This window comes from Oncorhynchus mykiss, chromosome 30, assembly GCF_013265735.2.
Source record: "Oncorhynchus mykiss isolate Arlee chromosome 30, USDA_OmykA_1.1, whole genome shotgun sequence".
NCBI classification, from domain to species: domain Eukaryota; kingdom Metazoa; phylum Chordata; class Actinopteri; order Salmoniformes; family Salmonidae; genus Oncorhynchus; species Oncorhynchus mykiss.
The window spans coordinates 22,715,630-22,728,015 of record NC_050570.1 but is presented as its reverse complement, the minus strand read 5'-3'; the positions used below and the strand labels follow the sequence as shown (position 1 = coordinate 22,728,015).

The 12,386-nt window shown below is 43.6% G+C and overlaps 1 protein-coding gene across 11 annotated transcripts in view; it reads right to left on the bottom strand.

Moving 5' to 3' along the window:
* The window catches only part of LOC110521559 (ELAV-like protein 4), an 82,559-nt gene that overhangs the window by 17,811 nt on the left and 52,362 nt on the right, over positions 1-12,386 (bottom strand). For 9 of the 11 annotated variants that reach the window (XM_021599178.2, XM_021599176.2, XM_036968748.1 and 6 more), the window contains 2 exons: positions 10,644-10,797; positions 295-529 (listed from right to left, as the gene is read on the bottom strand). In XM_021599178.2, the coding sequence (XP_021454853.1) occupies positions 295-529; positions 10,644-10,797 (389 nt within the window). The remainder of the gene's footprint in view (positions 1-294; positions 530-10,643; positions 10,798-12,386) is intronic. The other 2 variants (XM_021599179.2, XM_021599177.2) reach the window with 1 other exon arrangement.

Genomic DNA, 12,386 nt, shown 5'->3' with positions numbered 1-12,386 from the left:
AGACATTGTGAACGACAGAACCCCACTGTCTCTTGTGAACAGTTCTACTCTGATATGTGTGGAGCGTCAGGAAAACCACTCTTTTGGAACAGAAATGCATTCTTGTTTGAATGCACCAAGAATCAGAGATCACATTGGTGATTGATGACTCAAAAGGTTGTTGATCGTTGCAATTAGTCATAAAAATCCCATACTCAACTTTACAGTACATATTATATTCTCTCTGAACCAATAACCCAATGGCTGAACCTGACCATGACCTCCCGACCCTTGTTGTGAGCCCCAGGTGTTTACCTGAACCTTTGGGCCTGGTGGTGGAGGGGGCCTGGGTACCGGCGGTTGGGTGACTGGTACAGCTGGGACAGAAGGGCTTGGCTGGTCTTCTGGCTGGGGTTGTTGGCGAACTTGACGGTGATGGGCTCGGCAGCTCCAGAGGGTTTCTGCCCATTCAGCCCCTTGATGGCCTCTTCAGCCTCTATCCTCTTATCAAAGCGAATGAATCCCACACCCCGCGAACCACCTGTGGGGCCAACACATCACAAACAGGAGGGGCGTCCTTTTACTTCACGTGGTTCTGGTTAGATCACACACATCTACACATACATACTGTACATCTCACAGCCCATGTTCTCTGTTTCATACATGGTACAGAGAGGATATCTGTCTTTTTAGTCATGTATAAAGCAATGTTTTGTAAAGGGGATACAATGAGTTGGAAATGATTTGTTTTCCATTCTGGGAGGGATTGCTTTATGGGTTACTTAAAGAACACAGAATAGAGCAGAGGGAAAAGCGAAGGCACAGCCATGATTTCCTGTGCTGTCAAAGAGACAGTTAATTTGTCTTCCAAAGAGCAAAAAGAGCAAAGAGCATGAGAGCTGATGCCCGCTAATGCAGAAATGCTGTTATGTTGTTTGGGTGCTAGCTGCTGTAGTGCTGTGTCTCCTCAGCTCGTTGAGGCTACTGCGTGAGGCACTTTGGACTCAGCACACACTGCAGCTCTCCTCCTAGCTGAAGGCCACACACTCAGGCCTCACGTCATGTTGTCGGTGACATTTGAGTCGTTTCCAAGGCAATGTATTTTGACCGCCACCTGAAAGTAACATTGAGAGACGCACTGCCCGGAAGGTCTTTTGTTGGGCTCCATAAATGCGTGCTTCTCATTTTTAATGAGGCTCGCTGACTGGCCCTGGGGATGCTCGCTCAGTGACAGCACGCTGCCAGGTCTATTTGCATAATACTGTGTGTGTACAGACTGGCATCTCTACACCACACACAGAAACACTTTTTATTGGCATTTCGCTCTCTGCTCTCAAAACGCTGCTTGCGCTTATTGAGGTTTTTCTGTTCCGCTGTCTCATTGTCTTCTTGAATCGGACTCCTTTGACATGTGCAGCCCTGAACAAATATTTACACACAATCTCTCCAATGCCAAATGCTTTCATTCACTCTAATGCTGTATTATTTTCACTGAGGGTTGCTGCCGTTCTTGACAATCTCTCCAAATCCCTTCCCTGCCTTCCCTGTATCTGTAATTTATAATTAGGTTGTCACAGCTAGAAAATAATGAACACATAGCCTGTTATTCCAAAGGGGTTTGAATTGTTGGCATACAGCTCTGGCTCCGGTGTGAAACTAGGGTCAATGCTGCTTCGGGAGAAAATACTGTCATACCGGTATTCCTAGGTGGTAACTAGTGCATACTGTTTTTGTATATTCTGTTGATTTGTTTGTCACTTTACACGAGTGTACAAAACATGAGGAACACCTGCTCTTTCTATGACATAGGCTGACCAGGTGAATCCAGGTCAAAGCTATGACCCCTTATTGATGTCACTTGTTAAATCCACTTCAAATTAGTGTACAGTGCATTTGGAAAGTATTCAGACCACTTGACATTTACATAAGTGTTCAGACCCTTTACTCAGTACTTTGTTGAAGCACCTTTGGCAGCAATTACAGCCTCGAGTCTTCTTGGGTATGAGGCTATAAGCTTGGCACACCTGTATTTGGGGTGTTTCTCCCATACTTCTCTGCAGATCCTCTCAAGCTTTCGGTTTAGATGGGGAGCGTCGCAGCACAGCTATTTTAGGTCTCTATTCTATTCTAGGTCTCTCCAGAGATGTTCGATCAGGTTCAAGTCCGGGCTCTGGCTGGGCCACTCAAGTATGTTCAGAGATTTGTCCCGAAGCCACTCCTGCGTTGTCTTGGCTGTGTGCTTAGGGTCGTTGTCCTGTTGAAAGGTGAACCTTCACCCCAGTCTGAGGTCCTGAGCACTCTGGAGCAGGTTTTCATCAAGGATCTCTCTGTACTTTGCGCCATCTTTCCCTCGATCCTGACCAGTTTCTCAGTCCCTGCCGCTGAAAAACATCCCCACAGAATGATGCTGCTACAATCATGCTTCACCGTAGGGATGGTGCCAGGTTTCCTCCAGACGTGATGCTTGGCATTCAGGCCAAAGAGTTAAGTCTTGGTTTCATCAGACCAGAGATGACCAGACCATTGTTTCTCATGGTCAGAGTCCTTTAGGTGACCTTTGCAAACTCCAAGTGGGTTGTCATGTGCCTTTTACTGTGGAGTGGCTTCCATCTGGCCACTCTACCATAAAGGCCTGATTGGTGGAGCGCTGCTGAGATGGTTGTCCTTCTGGAAGGCTCTCCCATCTCCGAAGAGGAACTCTGAAGGTTTGTCAGTGTGACCATTGGGTTCTTAGTTACCTCCCTGACCAAGGCCCGTCTCCCCCAATTGCTCAGTTTGGCCTGGCAGACAGCTCTAAGAAGAGTCTTGGTGGTTCCAAACTTCTTCCATTTAAGAATGGCCACTGTGTTTTCTGGGACCTTCAATGCTGCAGAAACGTTTTGGTATCCTTCCCCAGATCTGTGCCTCTACGGACAATTCCTTCGATCTCATTGCTTGGTTTCTGCTCTGACATGCACTGTCAACTGTTGGACCTTATATAGACAGGTGTGTGCCTTTCCAAATCATGTCCAATCAGTTGAATTTACCACAGGTAGGCTCCAATCAAGTTTTAGAAACATCTCAAGGATGATCAATGGAAACAGGATGCACCTCAGCTCAATTTCGAGTCTCATAGCAGATGGTAATACATTTACAATAATGTCTAAAAAACAGTTTTCACTTTGTCATTATGGGGTATTGTGTGTAGATTGATATGGAAAAAAATGTATTTAATACATTTTAGAATAAGGCTGTAAAATGTAGAAAATGTCAAGGGGTCTGAATACTTTCTGAATGCACTATAGATGAAGAGGAGGAGATAGGTTAAGGAATTGGCTAGGAATTTCTAAGCCTTGAGACAATTGAGCCATGGATTGTGTATGTGTTCCATTCAGAGAGTGAACCGAGTATGGTAGTAGGTGCCAAGTGTGTCAAGAACTGCAAAGCTGCTGAGTTTTTCACACTCAACAGTGTGTATCAAGAATGGTCTACCACCCAAATGACATCCAGCCAACTTAACACAACTGTGGGAAGCATTGGAGTCAACATGGGCCAGCATCCCTGTGGAATGCTTTCAACACCTTGTAGAGTCCATGCCCCAATGAATTGAGGCTGTTCTGAGGGCAAAAGGGAAACAGGGATGGGGTGCAACTTAATATTAGGAAGGTGCTCCTAATGTTTAGTACACTTAGTGTGTAAAATCATAGTTGGGCTTTGTTTTGCTAACTTCACTTTATGCATACCAACTGTGCAAAAACTGGTCGAATCAATATTGTTTTCACATCAATTCAACCCCAAAAATCTATGAGACGACTTTGAATCAACGTGGAAAACGGATTGAATTTGCAAAAACTCATAACATAACATAACTACGTAGTTAAATAAAGGTTCAAATGTTATATTTCTTTTAAATAAAGGTTCAAATGTTATATTTCTTTTTAAATATGGGCTTTTCTTTTGGTTTACCAAACTTTGAACCTAAATCCAATGACATGGTGAATTTTTTGGGTTGGTTTCATGTTGAATTCACATTAGCTGACAACCCAACCAAATGTGAATCAAAACTTGACGCGTGTGCCCAGTGGGTAGCTTTGTTTGTTCACCTTTTTCTACATAAACCCAATAGCTACTACTGTAGCTACTATATGATCACACCTCATTGGAAGAGAGAAGACAAGCACCAGTCCTCTAAGACCCGTGGCCTTGAACTGCACCAGGATGCAGATGCTTGAAGAGGTCTACACACCAGTATTGCTTGGCATAGAGATGAAGGCTGAAAACACATTCAGCGTGGGATCTGAGGAAAACACCCCAGCCACTTGAATGAAGTGGTGAACCGAAGAGGTGTCTTCAAGAAAGGGGTGTGAAGAGTGGAGGGCTACTGCATTGGTATCTGGGACTAGCTCTGTCCTTGTGTATGTGGAGAGAGGTGATAGGATATTGTGCCTGTACACTAGTGCTGTGGAGAGAGGTGAGAGGGTATTGTGCCTATACAGCAGTGCTGTGGAGAGAGGTGAGAGGGTATTGTGCCTGTACACTAGTGCTCTATTGTGCCTGTACACTAGTGCTGTATTGTGCCTGTACACTAGTGCTGTGGAGAGAGGTGAGAGGGTATTGTGCCTATACAGCAGTGCTGTGGAGAGAGGTGAGAGGGTATTGTGCCTATACAGCAGTGCTGTGGAGAGAGGTGAGAGGGTATTGTGCATGTACACTAGTGCTGTGGAGAGAGGTGAGAGAGACTTTGACCCCACTAACAGTAACACCTCTCATTTCTCCTTTCACTGCCCTATAGACATTCTGGGCATGAAGAGAAACACTGCTACTGCACTGCAAGGTCGGCTGGCCTAATGCAATTACACCACAGCAGGTTAGGCGACTATGACCTTTGACCCTGTGACTGTGATACAGTGGCAGAGAGACTTCATACAAGCAGTTCTGTGTGTCAGACTGCTGACAGCTGGTGCTTCGGAGGACAATCTAATGTAGGGTATCATTTGGATTCCATCTGGGGTTCCTCAAGCAAGGCAGAAACCAAACAAAACGATCCCAGAAGTAATTTACCTAATAGTTAAAAAAAATAATGAAATGACTGTCTTAGTGTTGAGAAAAGAAAATGTCACTAGCTTTTTCAGCATTAACATAATGAGCTTCCAGCTGTTTTTTGTGGTTGTTTTTTTGTTTTTACAGCATACCGAAACAAAGCAAACATGCAGGCTGAGGGAGTCTGGGAAGCAGCCTGTACCATCAGCCAGTTCCAGCACTTATCACAGACCATACAGCATTAGGCCACAAATGCACAACGGTCTTCAGGCACTTCCCTCCTCAGAAATCAGCTGGGCTTATGTAACTCTCTACCTGTGCTTATCTATTCCCAGCACACATGAACACGGAGAATGGCTGGTTTATTAATAACCCTAAACAGAACAAGGGAAGACAGTGGCAAGGAGCTGCTGGTGCCCTGACAAAGAATTCTGCATGCCCACTGCACTTGGGCGTTACCAGGGCGCTCCCCAACACTACGCTCTCAGCCCGGGGACAATAAGACAAACATTCCTCTGGGAAATCTGAAGATCTGACAATATGGCCAGGTGGCTGACGAAAGCCTTTGCTCTGCTCTCCAAACTTGAGCATTTTGCTGCCGTTTCTCATTCCACTCTTTTAAGTGGCTATGCCAACTGTATGGAACGCTTATTAAACGGTCACATTAAATACATTAGAGAAAGAAAAAAAACATCTGATCACCTCCTAATCAGAGAGAGCGAGAGAAGAAAAAAAGTCCTTGTTTTAAGTAACTCAGTTTCTGGGGATAGATACATATGGACTTTGAAAAGGCATTGGGATAGAAACCTTGAAGAGCTTAGGTGCTCTCTGCTCCGCTCAGTAAAAGCAGAGTTAAAGCCATCTGTCTGCTTCTATGTGTGACCACAGGCCAAAGTAACCATGTAATACACTCCATGTTATGGAGTCTGGTGGGTTATAGACACCAGGACAGAGAAGAATTGTACAGTCTTATTTGACCTGTATATAAATCAGGTTTGCACCTACGTGGTCTTGATGTTTAGCCAAACATGATGGGGATTCTATGCGAGCCAGAATGTACTACACCATATATCATCAACCTCCACTGTAAGAGTGTAGATGTGCATATGGAGAGGAAGTCACATACCGATTGATAAAGTAGAAATTCAATAGGGGTTGTATGTACAGCACCAGTCAAACATTTGGAAACACCGACTTAATCCAGAGGTTTTCTTTATTTTCTTTATTTTGACTATTTTCTACATTGCAGAATAATTGTGAAGACAGCCAAACTATGAAATAACACACATGGAATAATGTAGCAACCACAAAAGTGTTAAACAAATCAAAATATATTTTATATTTGAGATTCTGTAAAGCAGCCACCCGTTGCCTTGATGACAGCTTTGCACACTCTTGGCATTCGCTCAACCAGCTTCATGAGGTAGTCACCTGGAATCCATTTCAATTAACAGGTGTGCCTTGTTAAAAATGTATTTGTGGAATTTATTTCCTTCTTAATGGGTTTGAGACAATCAGTTGTGTTGTGACAAGGTATGGAGTGGTAAACAGAAGACAGCCCTATTCGGTAAAAGACCAAGTCCATATTATGGCAAGAACAGCTCAAATAAGCAAAGCGAAACGACAGTCCATCATTACTTTAAGACATGAAGACATCAAGAACTTTGAAAGTTTCTTCAAGTGCAGTCGTAAAAACCATCAAGCGCTATGACGAAACTGACTCTCAAGAGGACCAACACAGGAAAGGAAGACCCAGAGTTACGGAGGATAAGTTCATTAGAGTTACCAGCCTCAGAAATTGCAGCCCAAATAAACGCTTCACAGAATCCAAGTAACAGACACATCCCAACATCAACTATTCAGAGGACACTGCGTGAAATCAGGCCTTCATGGCCAAATTGCTGCAAAAAAACACTACTAAAGGACACCAATAAGAAGAAGAGACTTGCTTGGGCCAAGAAACACGAGCAATGGACTTTAGACCGGTGGAAATCTGTCCTTTGGTCTGATGAGTCCAAATTTGAGATTTTTGGTTCCAACCACTGTGTCTTTGTGAGACACAGAGGAGGTGAATGGATGATCTCTGCATGTGTGGTTCCAACCGTTAAGCATGGAGGAGGAGATGTGATGGTGTGGGTTTGCTTTGCTTGTGACTCTGTCAGTGATTTATTTTGAATTGAAGGCACACTTAACCAGCATGGCTACCACAGCATTCTGCAGCAATACGCCATCCCATCTGGTTTGCGCTTAGTGGGACTGTCATTTGTTTTTCAACAGGACAATGACCCAACACACCTCCAGGCTGAGTAAGGGCTATTTGACCAAGGAGAGTGATGGAGTGCTTTATCAGATGACCTCGCCTCCGCAATCCCCTGACCTCAACCCAATTGAAATGGTTTGGGATGAGTTGGACCTCAGAGTGAAGGAAAAGCAGCCAACAAGTGCTCAGCATATGTGGGAACTCCTTCAAGACAGTTGGAAAAGCATTCCAGGTGAAGCTGGTTGAGAGAATGCCAAGAGTGTGCAAGGCAAAGGGTGGCTACTTTGAAGAATCTAAAATCTAAAATATACTTTGATGTGTTTAACACTTGTTTGGTAACTACATGATTCCATATGTGTCATTTCATAGTTTGATGTTTTCACTATCATTCTACAATATAGAAAATAGTACAAATAAAGAAAGACCCTTGAATGAGTAGGTGTGTCCAAACTTTTGACTGGTACTGTATGTGTGTAGTGCATATGAATGTTCTGCATGCTTATTATTGTAATATATAATAATAATATATATTCAATAGTAAGTAGTCTGTGTGACTAGGGGTAGACAACAACCCTCTGTAATATAAGAGAAACAGGCATTTTTTCACTTAAGGGTTTAACTGGTAAAAGCAAGCTCTCCGGATCAATTGTATTTGCTCTCATTGATGAGACGCGTATTGACTGACTGCTGTGCGCCTCGGCCCTGCAGAGATGTTCAGAATATTTAACTATTGATCAATGTCTCTCCATATTATATTTCCTTCACATTGATGTTAGCTTAAACCAGCTGTTCGTATTGAACATCATGATCTGACAACATTCCCAAAGGTTAGTGAGAGTGATGCGGTATAAAAATGCTGCTCCGCAATAGTTCTTCCAATATAGAGAAGAAATATATATATCCATTCTGCAGGGATCAATAGAAAGAGAGGGAGAGAAGAGAAAGATACTAATATTGACAAAACACTTTGGTTACATGATTGATGTGTTACGCAATGACTGCCAGGCCTGCATCAGAGAGGTGGAGCCAAAGGGCTCGTGTGTGATGTTCTGATTGGGTTGGAGAGAAGAATCTTCATGATCAGGACATTGCCACTCATGTGCGCTAAGGCTCTGTAATAACAGAACTCCCCATTCCTGACTTATTGTCAAGTCAATGTGAGTTCAGTCAGAAATACTTGGACTATTTGTAACAGAACATTGTCTTCTCTATGAACGATGCAAACTGTGGCTCAACAAAGTTATTTCTGGACGATACTGAGCAGGAGACTGACAGCAATTTGCATCAGGTTGATTAAGGTCTGTGAAAATGAAATAAATATCCCCTTCAGTGAGTTTAAGCACATTTGTTTATACCAAACTGATTCGTAGATTGGGCTTTGGAGCTTGTGGCTCACTCTGAACCACAGTCACGTGGGCTTGGCATCTACTGTCAAAACAGACATGTCTGAAACTGAACATATGAATTGAAATTCTGATTTGGAATACGACAATTTGTTGATAATATTGGACATTTGTGTGTGTAATGATGTTGACATCACATGATTAACTGTCCTATACTGTACATGTTAATGGTTAACCACTAAAAAGTCAAGCACAAAGGCAAAGCTTTTAAACTTTCTCTTTCTATCTTCCCCTCTGTCTCTCTCACCCACAGTTACACTTGTGCGAGTAGCAGGAGAGTTTTAATTTGCGGTCCATTCCTCTTTATGGCGGTACTTGTGAACTGGGAAGATGTGCCAGCGCTGAGCTCTCGGGGTCCTCTAAAATCCTCCTTGTTTCTTAATCACCAGCAACTAAAATTTAATTAGTCATTAAAATTCTTCCAGCGGATCCCCCTGCCTCAGGGGAGACATTTCTGGCCTGGGCCTGCATGTGCTGCTGGGCCAGACACTGCGTGTGTGAGAGAGGGAAAGAGAAAGAGAGAGGAGAGGAGTAGAGAATAGAGGAGAATATAGTAAAGGAGAGTTAGAGAGAGTGCATGTGTGCACATCTGAGGAGGCAGAAGCTTTGCCTGTCTCTCTGTGGAGTGGTTCTGGCACTGTGAGACATGTAAGGTTATGATCCTGCCTACTGTTCCCTTCAACAGTGTGGTTGGGAAACAATGGAGAAGCAGAAGAGACTATTGGCAGATCAGCAGGATGAGCACTGGGCTTGTGAAGAACCTGCTTGGGAAACTGTTCTGCTTCTTAAGACTGAAACTGTGCGCAAGCATGGTAATAACATGAATTATTGAGACCCAGAATGTGTCAGACATTCTATTCCATGGCAATTTAGGCTTTGCTAGTTTGATTTATTTATGATGGTGGTTTGTGACTAGATAAAAAAATCTGGAGTCTAATTAGCATTATAATTAGACCACTTTTATTAATGAAAATCACTGAGTTTAAGCTAGAGACTTCTGGTTCTTTTTGCATGGGCTGCGTCTCAATCAACCGCATCCACCGGTGTCGGCCATTATGCGCTGAGGTGGAAGGCACCTGAACTACAACAGTGTTTATGAGACCAGGAGACATCCCGGAAACAGTTTGAGCTAGAAACAAGTTCTGGAAGCTGAGATTCTCCCGAACATGAAAGTGTCATCCGTTTTGCTATACGTAGGGTAACTGCATTAAGGCCAATGTTCCATCAAATATTTTCTTTACATATATATATATATTTTTTTAGACCTACAGGGGTCCTAAAATTCCCTAATCAAATAGCTAAATAGTCCATTTTAAGACAATCTTATTAAAATAATTCCATATGTTAGCTTAGTCCATATATCGCCATCTAGAGGCTTAGACTCTAGGGGGTTTAGGAGAATATCAAGCTGGCTAGCTAGTACTGTTGTTTTATGAACAGATGTGTTTTTCACGGCCTTGACTTTGCGTGTTGTTGTTTGTGATCCCAGAGGGCTGCGTGGAACAGGTCTTGTGGAAGCATACAGTAGTTGCAAATAAACCGGCATGCTCTCAACTTGATCCTGCTCTGCTATGCTTTGCCCCAGTACCAGGTCTGATTTATTCTGCTTAGGCAAATAAGTGTGGCTTACAATGTGCTGCACTCATTCTGCTTCATCAGTACACATTACACATAACACTGGAGCCTGCCGCAGGCAGACAAAACCTCTGAAATGGATCTAAGAGCTGTGCAATGGAAGTCATGCTGCATGATTCTGCATCATGACAATGGTTTAATCTAGTTGTGTGCCTGCGCTCGGGTTATGAGTTGAGTGTATTAACTCAGATGAACATACGTTTGTGTTTTTATGTATGTGTGCGCGCATTTGTGTGCGTGTTTAGACCAATGCTTGTGAGCTGTGCTGGCTAGGGAGTTGGTTTCTGTGGGTGTGTGGGTGCGTATGTGCATGTGCGTATATAAATGAAAAGGCGACCCATGGATACCTGTGACCTGGTCCACCAGGATGCGGGAGGTGATGATGCGTCCATACTGGGAGAAGAGCTGCTCCAGGTCCTTCTGAGTCATGGTCTTGGGCAGACCACTCACATACAGGTTAGCGTCTCGGATGGAGGCTGAGCTGGGTCGTGCATATGACACCTGAGGAGAAAGGTGGAAAGGGGTAGAGATGGGTATTAGATATAAGAGATGATGGACATGAGTGTAGCATAGCTTTAGTCTTACTTCATTGAGAACTTTTGAGCCTACAGCATTGGATTGTATTTTGTCCATGGCATTGGCAGAGATGTCTGTGTAACTTGTTTTTAATGACTTGAATCACAGGGCTTCACCTGACTGAGCTTGTTTGAATTAGCACATTAGTTTTCATCTAAAATCCATTTACACATTAGCCTTGCAGACCCCACGCAGAAGAGGTGTGAGGAAAGGTAGGTGCCAATTTATCTTCTGTTTCATTTTGTCGTTTTAAATTTTATTTGTGTACTGTAGCGAAAGGCTCACACATGAACCCTCACCCCCATCAACCCTCCTCCCTATCATTAATATGGAAGTATTGGACAATACATCTTGTTAATGCTGACATAAAAACAAATGCACTCATGCATACATTAGGTGTGTGTGCGTGTGTGAGAGAGAGAGAGAATGGGAGAGAAAGTGTGTTTACAGCCTATGCATGAGGATGTGAGAGAGAGCGCGATGAGAGTGAGAGCGTGCGAGAGAGGGAGAGAAAGAGGGCAAGAGACAAAAAGAGGTGGTTTGGCAATCCTAGTTTGGTAAGGGGGGGTTGAATGGGGATGGCTTGTGCTGCGAGCTGAGCGAGGTGGGTGCCTTCTCTCACAGATCCCTCCACAGCTTTGCAACACCCTCTCTTCAGTGTGCCACACTTACCAGCACCTTGGACAGCGCCTCTCTCTCTCACAGTCACACAGTCCGTCACACTCCTGCTCTCACACAGATGTCGAAGCTTGTCTGTCATCTCTCCTGCTAGCCTGGGTCACAGCACGCACTAACCTACCTGTCTCATTCAGAAGTTATAATTTCGTTAACTTTTATTTTCAAAGGACATTAAAGCTGTATAAATACACTACATTGGAAGCTAGTATTTTAAGGAGTTATGCAAGACCTTGATGTTTTAACTTCTGCCATCTTAGCTCTCTCCTGAAAAAGTCCCTGTGCTTTGTCGAATGCTGTTCTAATTTCTCGATTACGATCTGGTTTTACTCTTTCAAAATGTTAATCCGATTATCATTGCTGACTGGGGGAGCTTTTCTATCCAGGGTTTTCATTAGGTTTGACATTTAGAGGCATTAGCCATCAAACACTGTTAAAATATGATGGATATGCAAAACATCTCGGCATAATCACAGGATATCCAGTTTAACTGTGAAGGCAAAATAATCGGATCACAGCAGTTTGCTTCCCCTTTGCCCGTCTTTCCTTTCAAACGGTCTTTCCTTCCATTTTTTCCTTCTTTCCCTTTTGCTTCTAATCTATCCCTTTATTTCCTTCGCTCCCTGTCAGTCAGCCCCAGATCCATCAACACCTTCACTAGCTGTAAGAAGTACTTGTGTGTGTGAGAGTGAAGTGTGTGTTGGAGTTTGACGAGCGTGTTTGTGTGTGTGTTCTTTCCCAGTGTGCAGCCCTGCTCTTCTCACCTCCAGCGGGCTCCTTCCTCTCACACCTCCACAGGGTAGCAGCACCAGAGATGTGCTGAGAAACTCTGAGGTGTC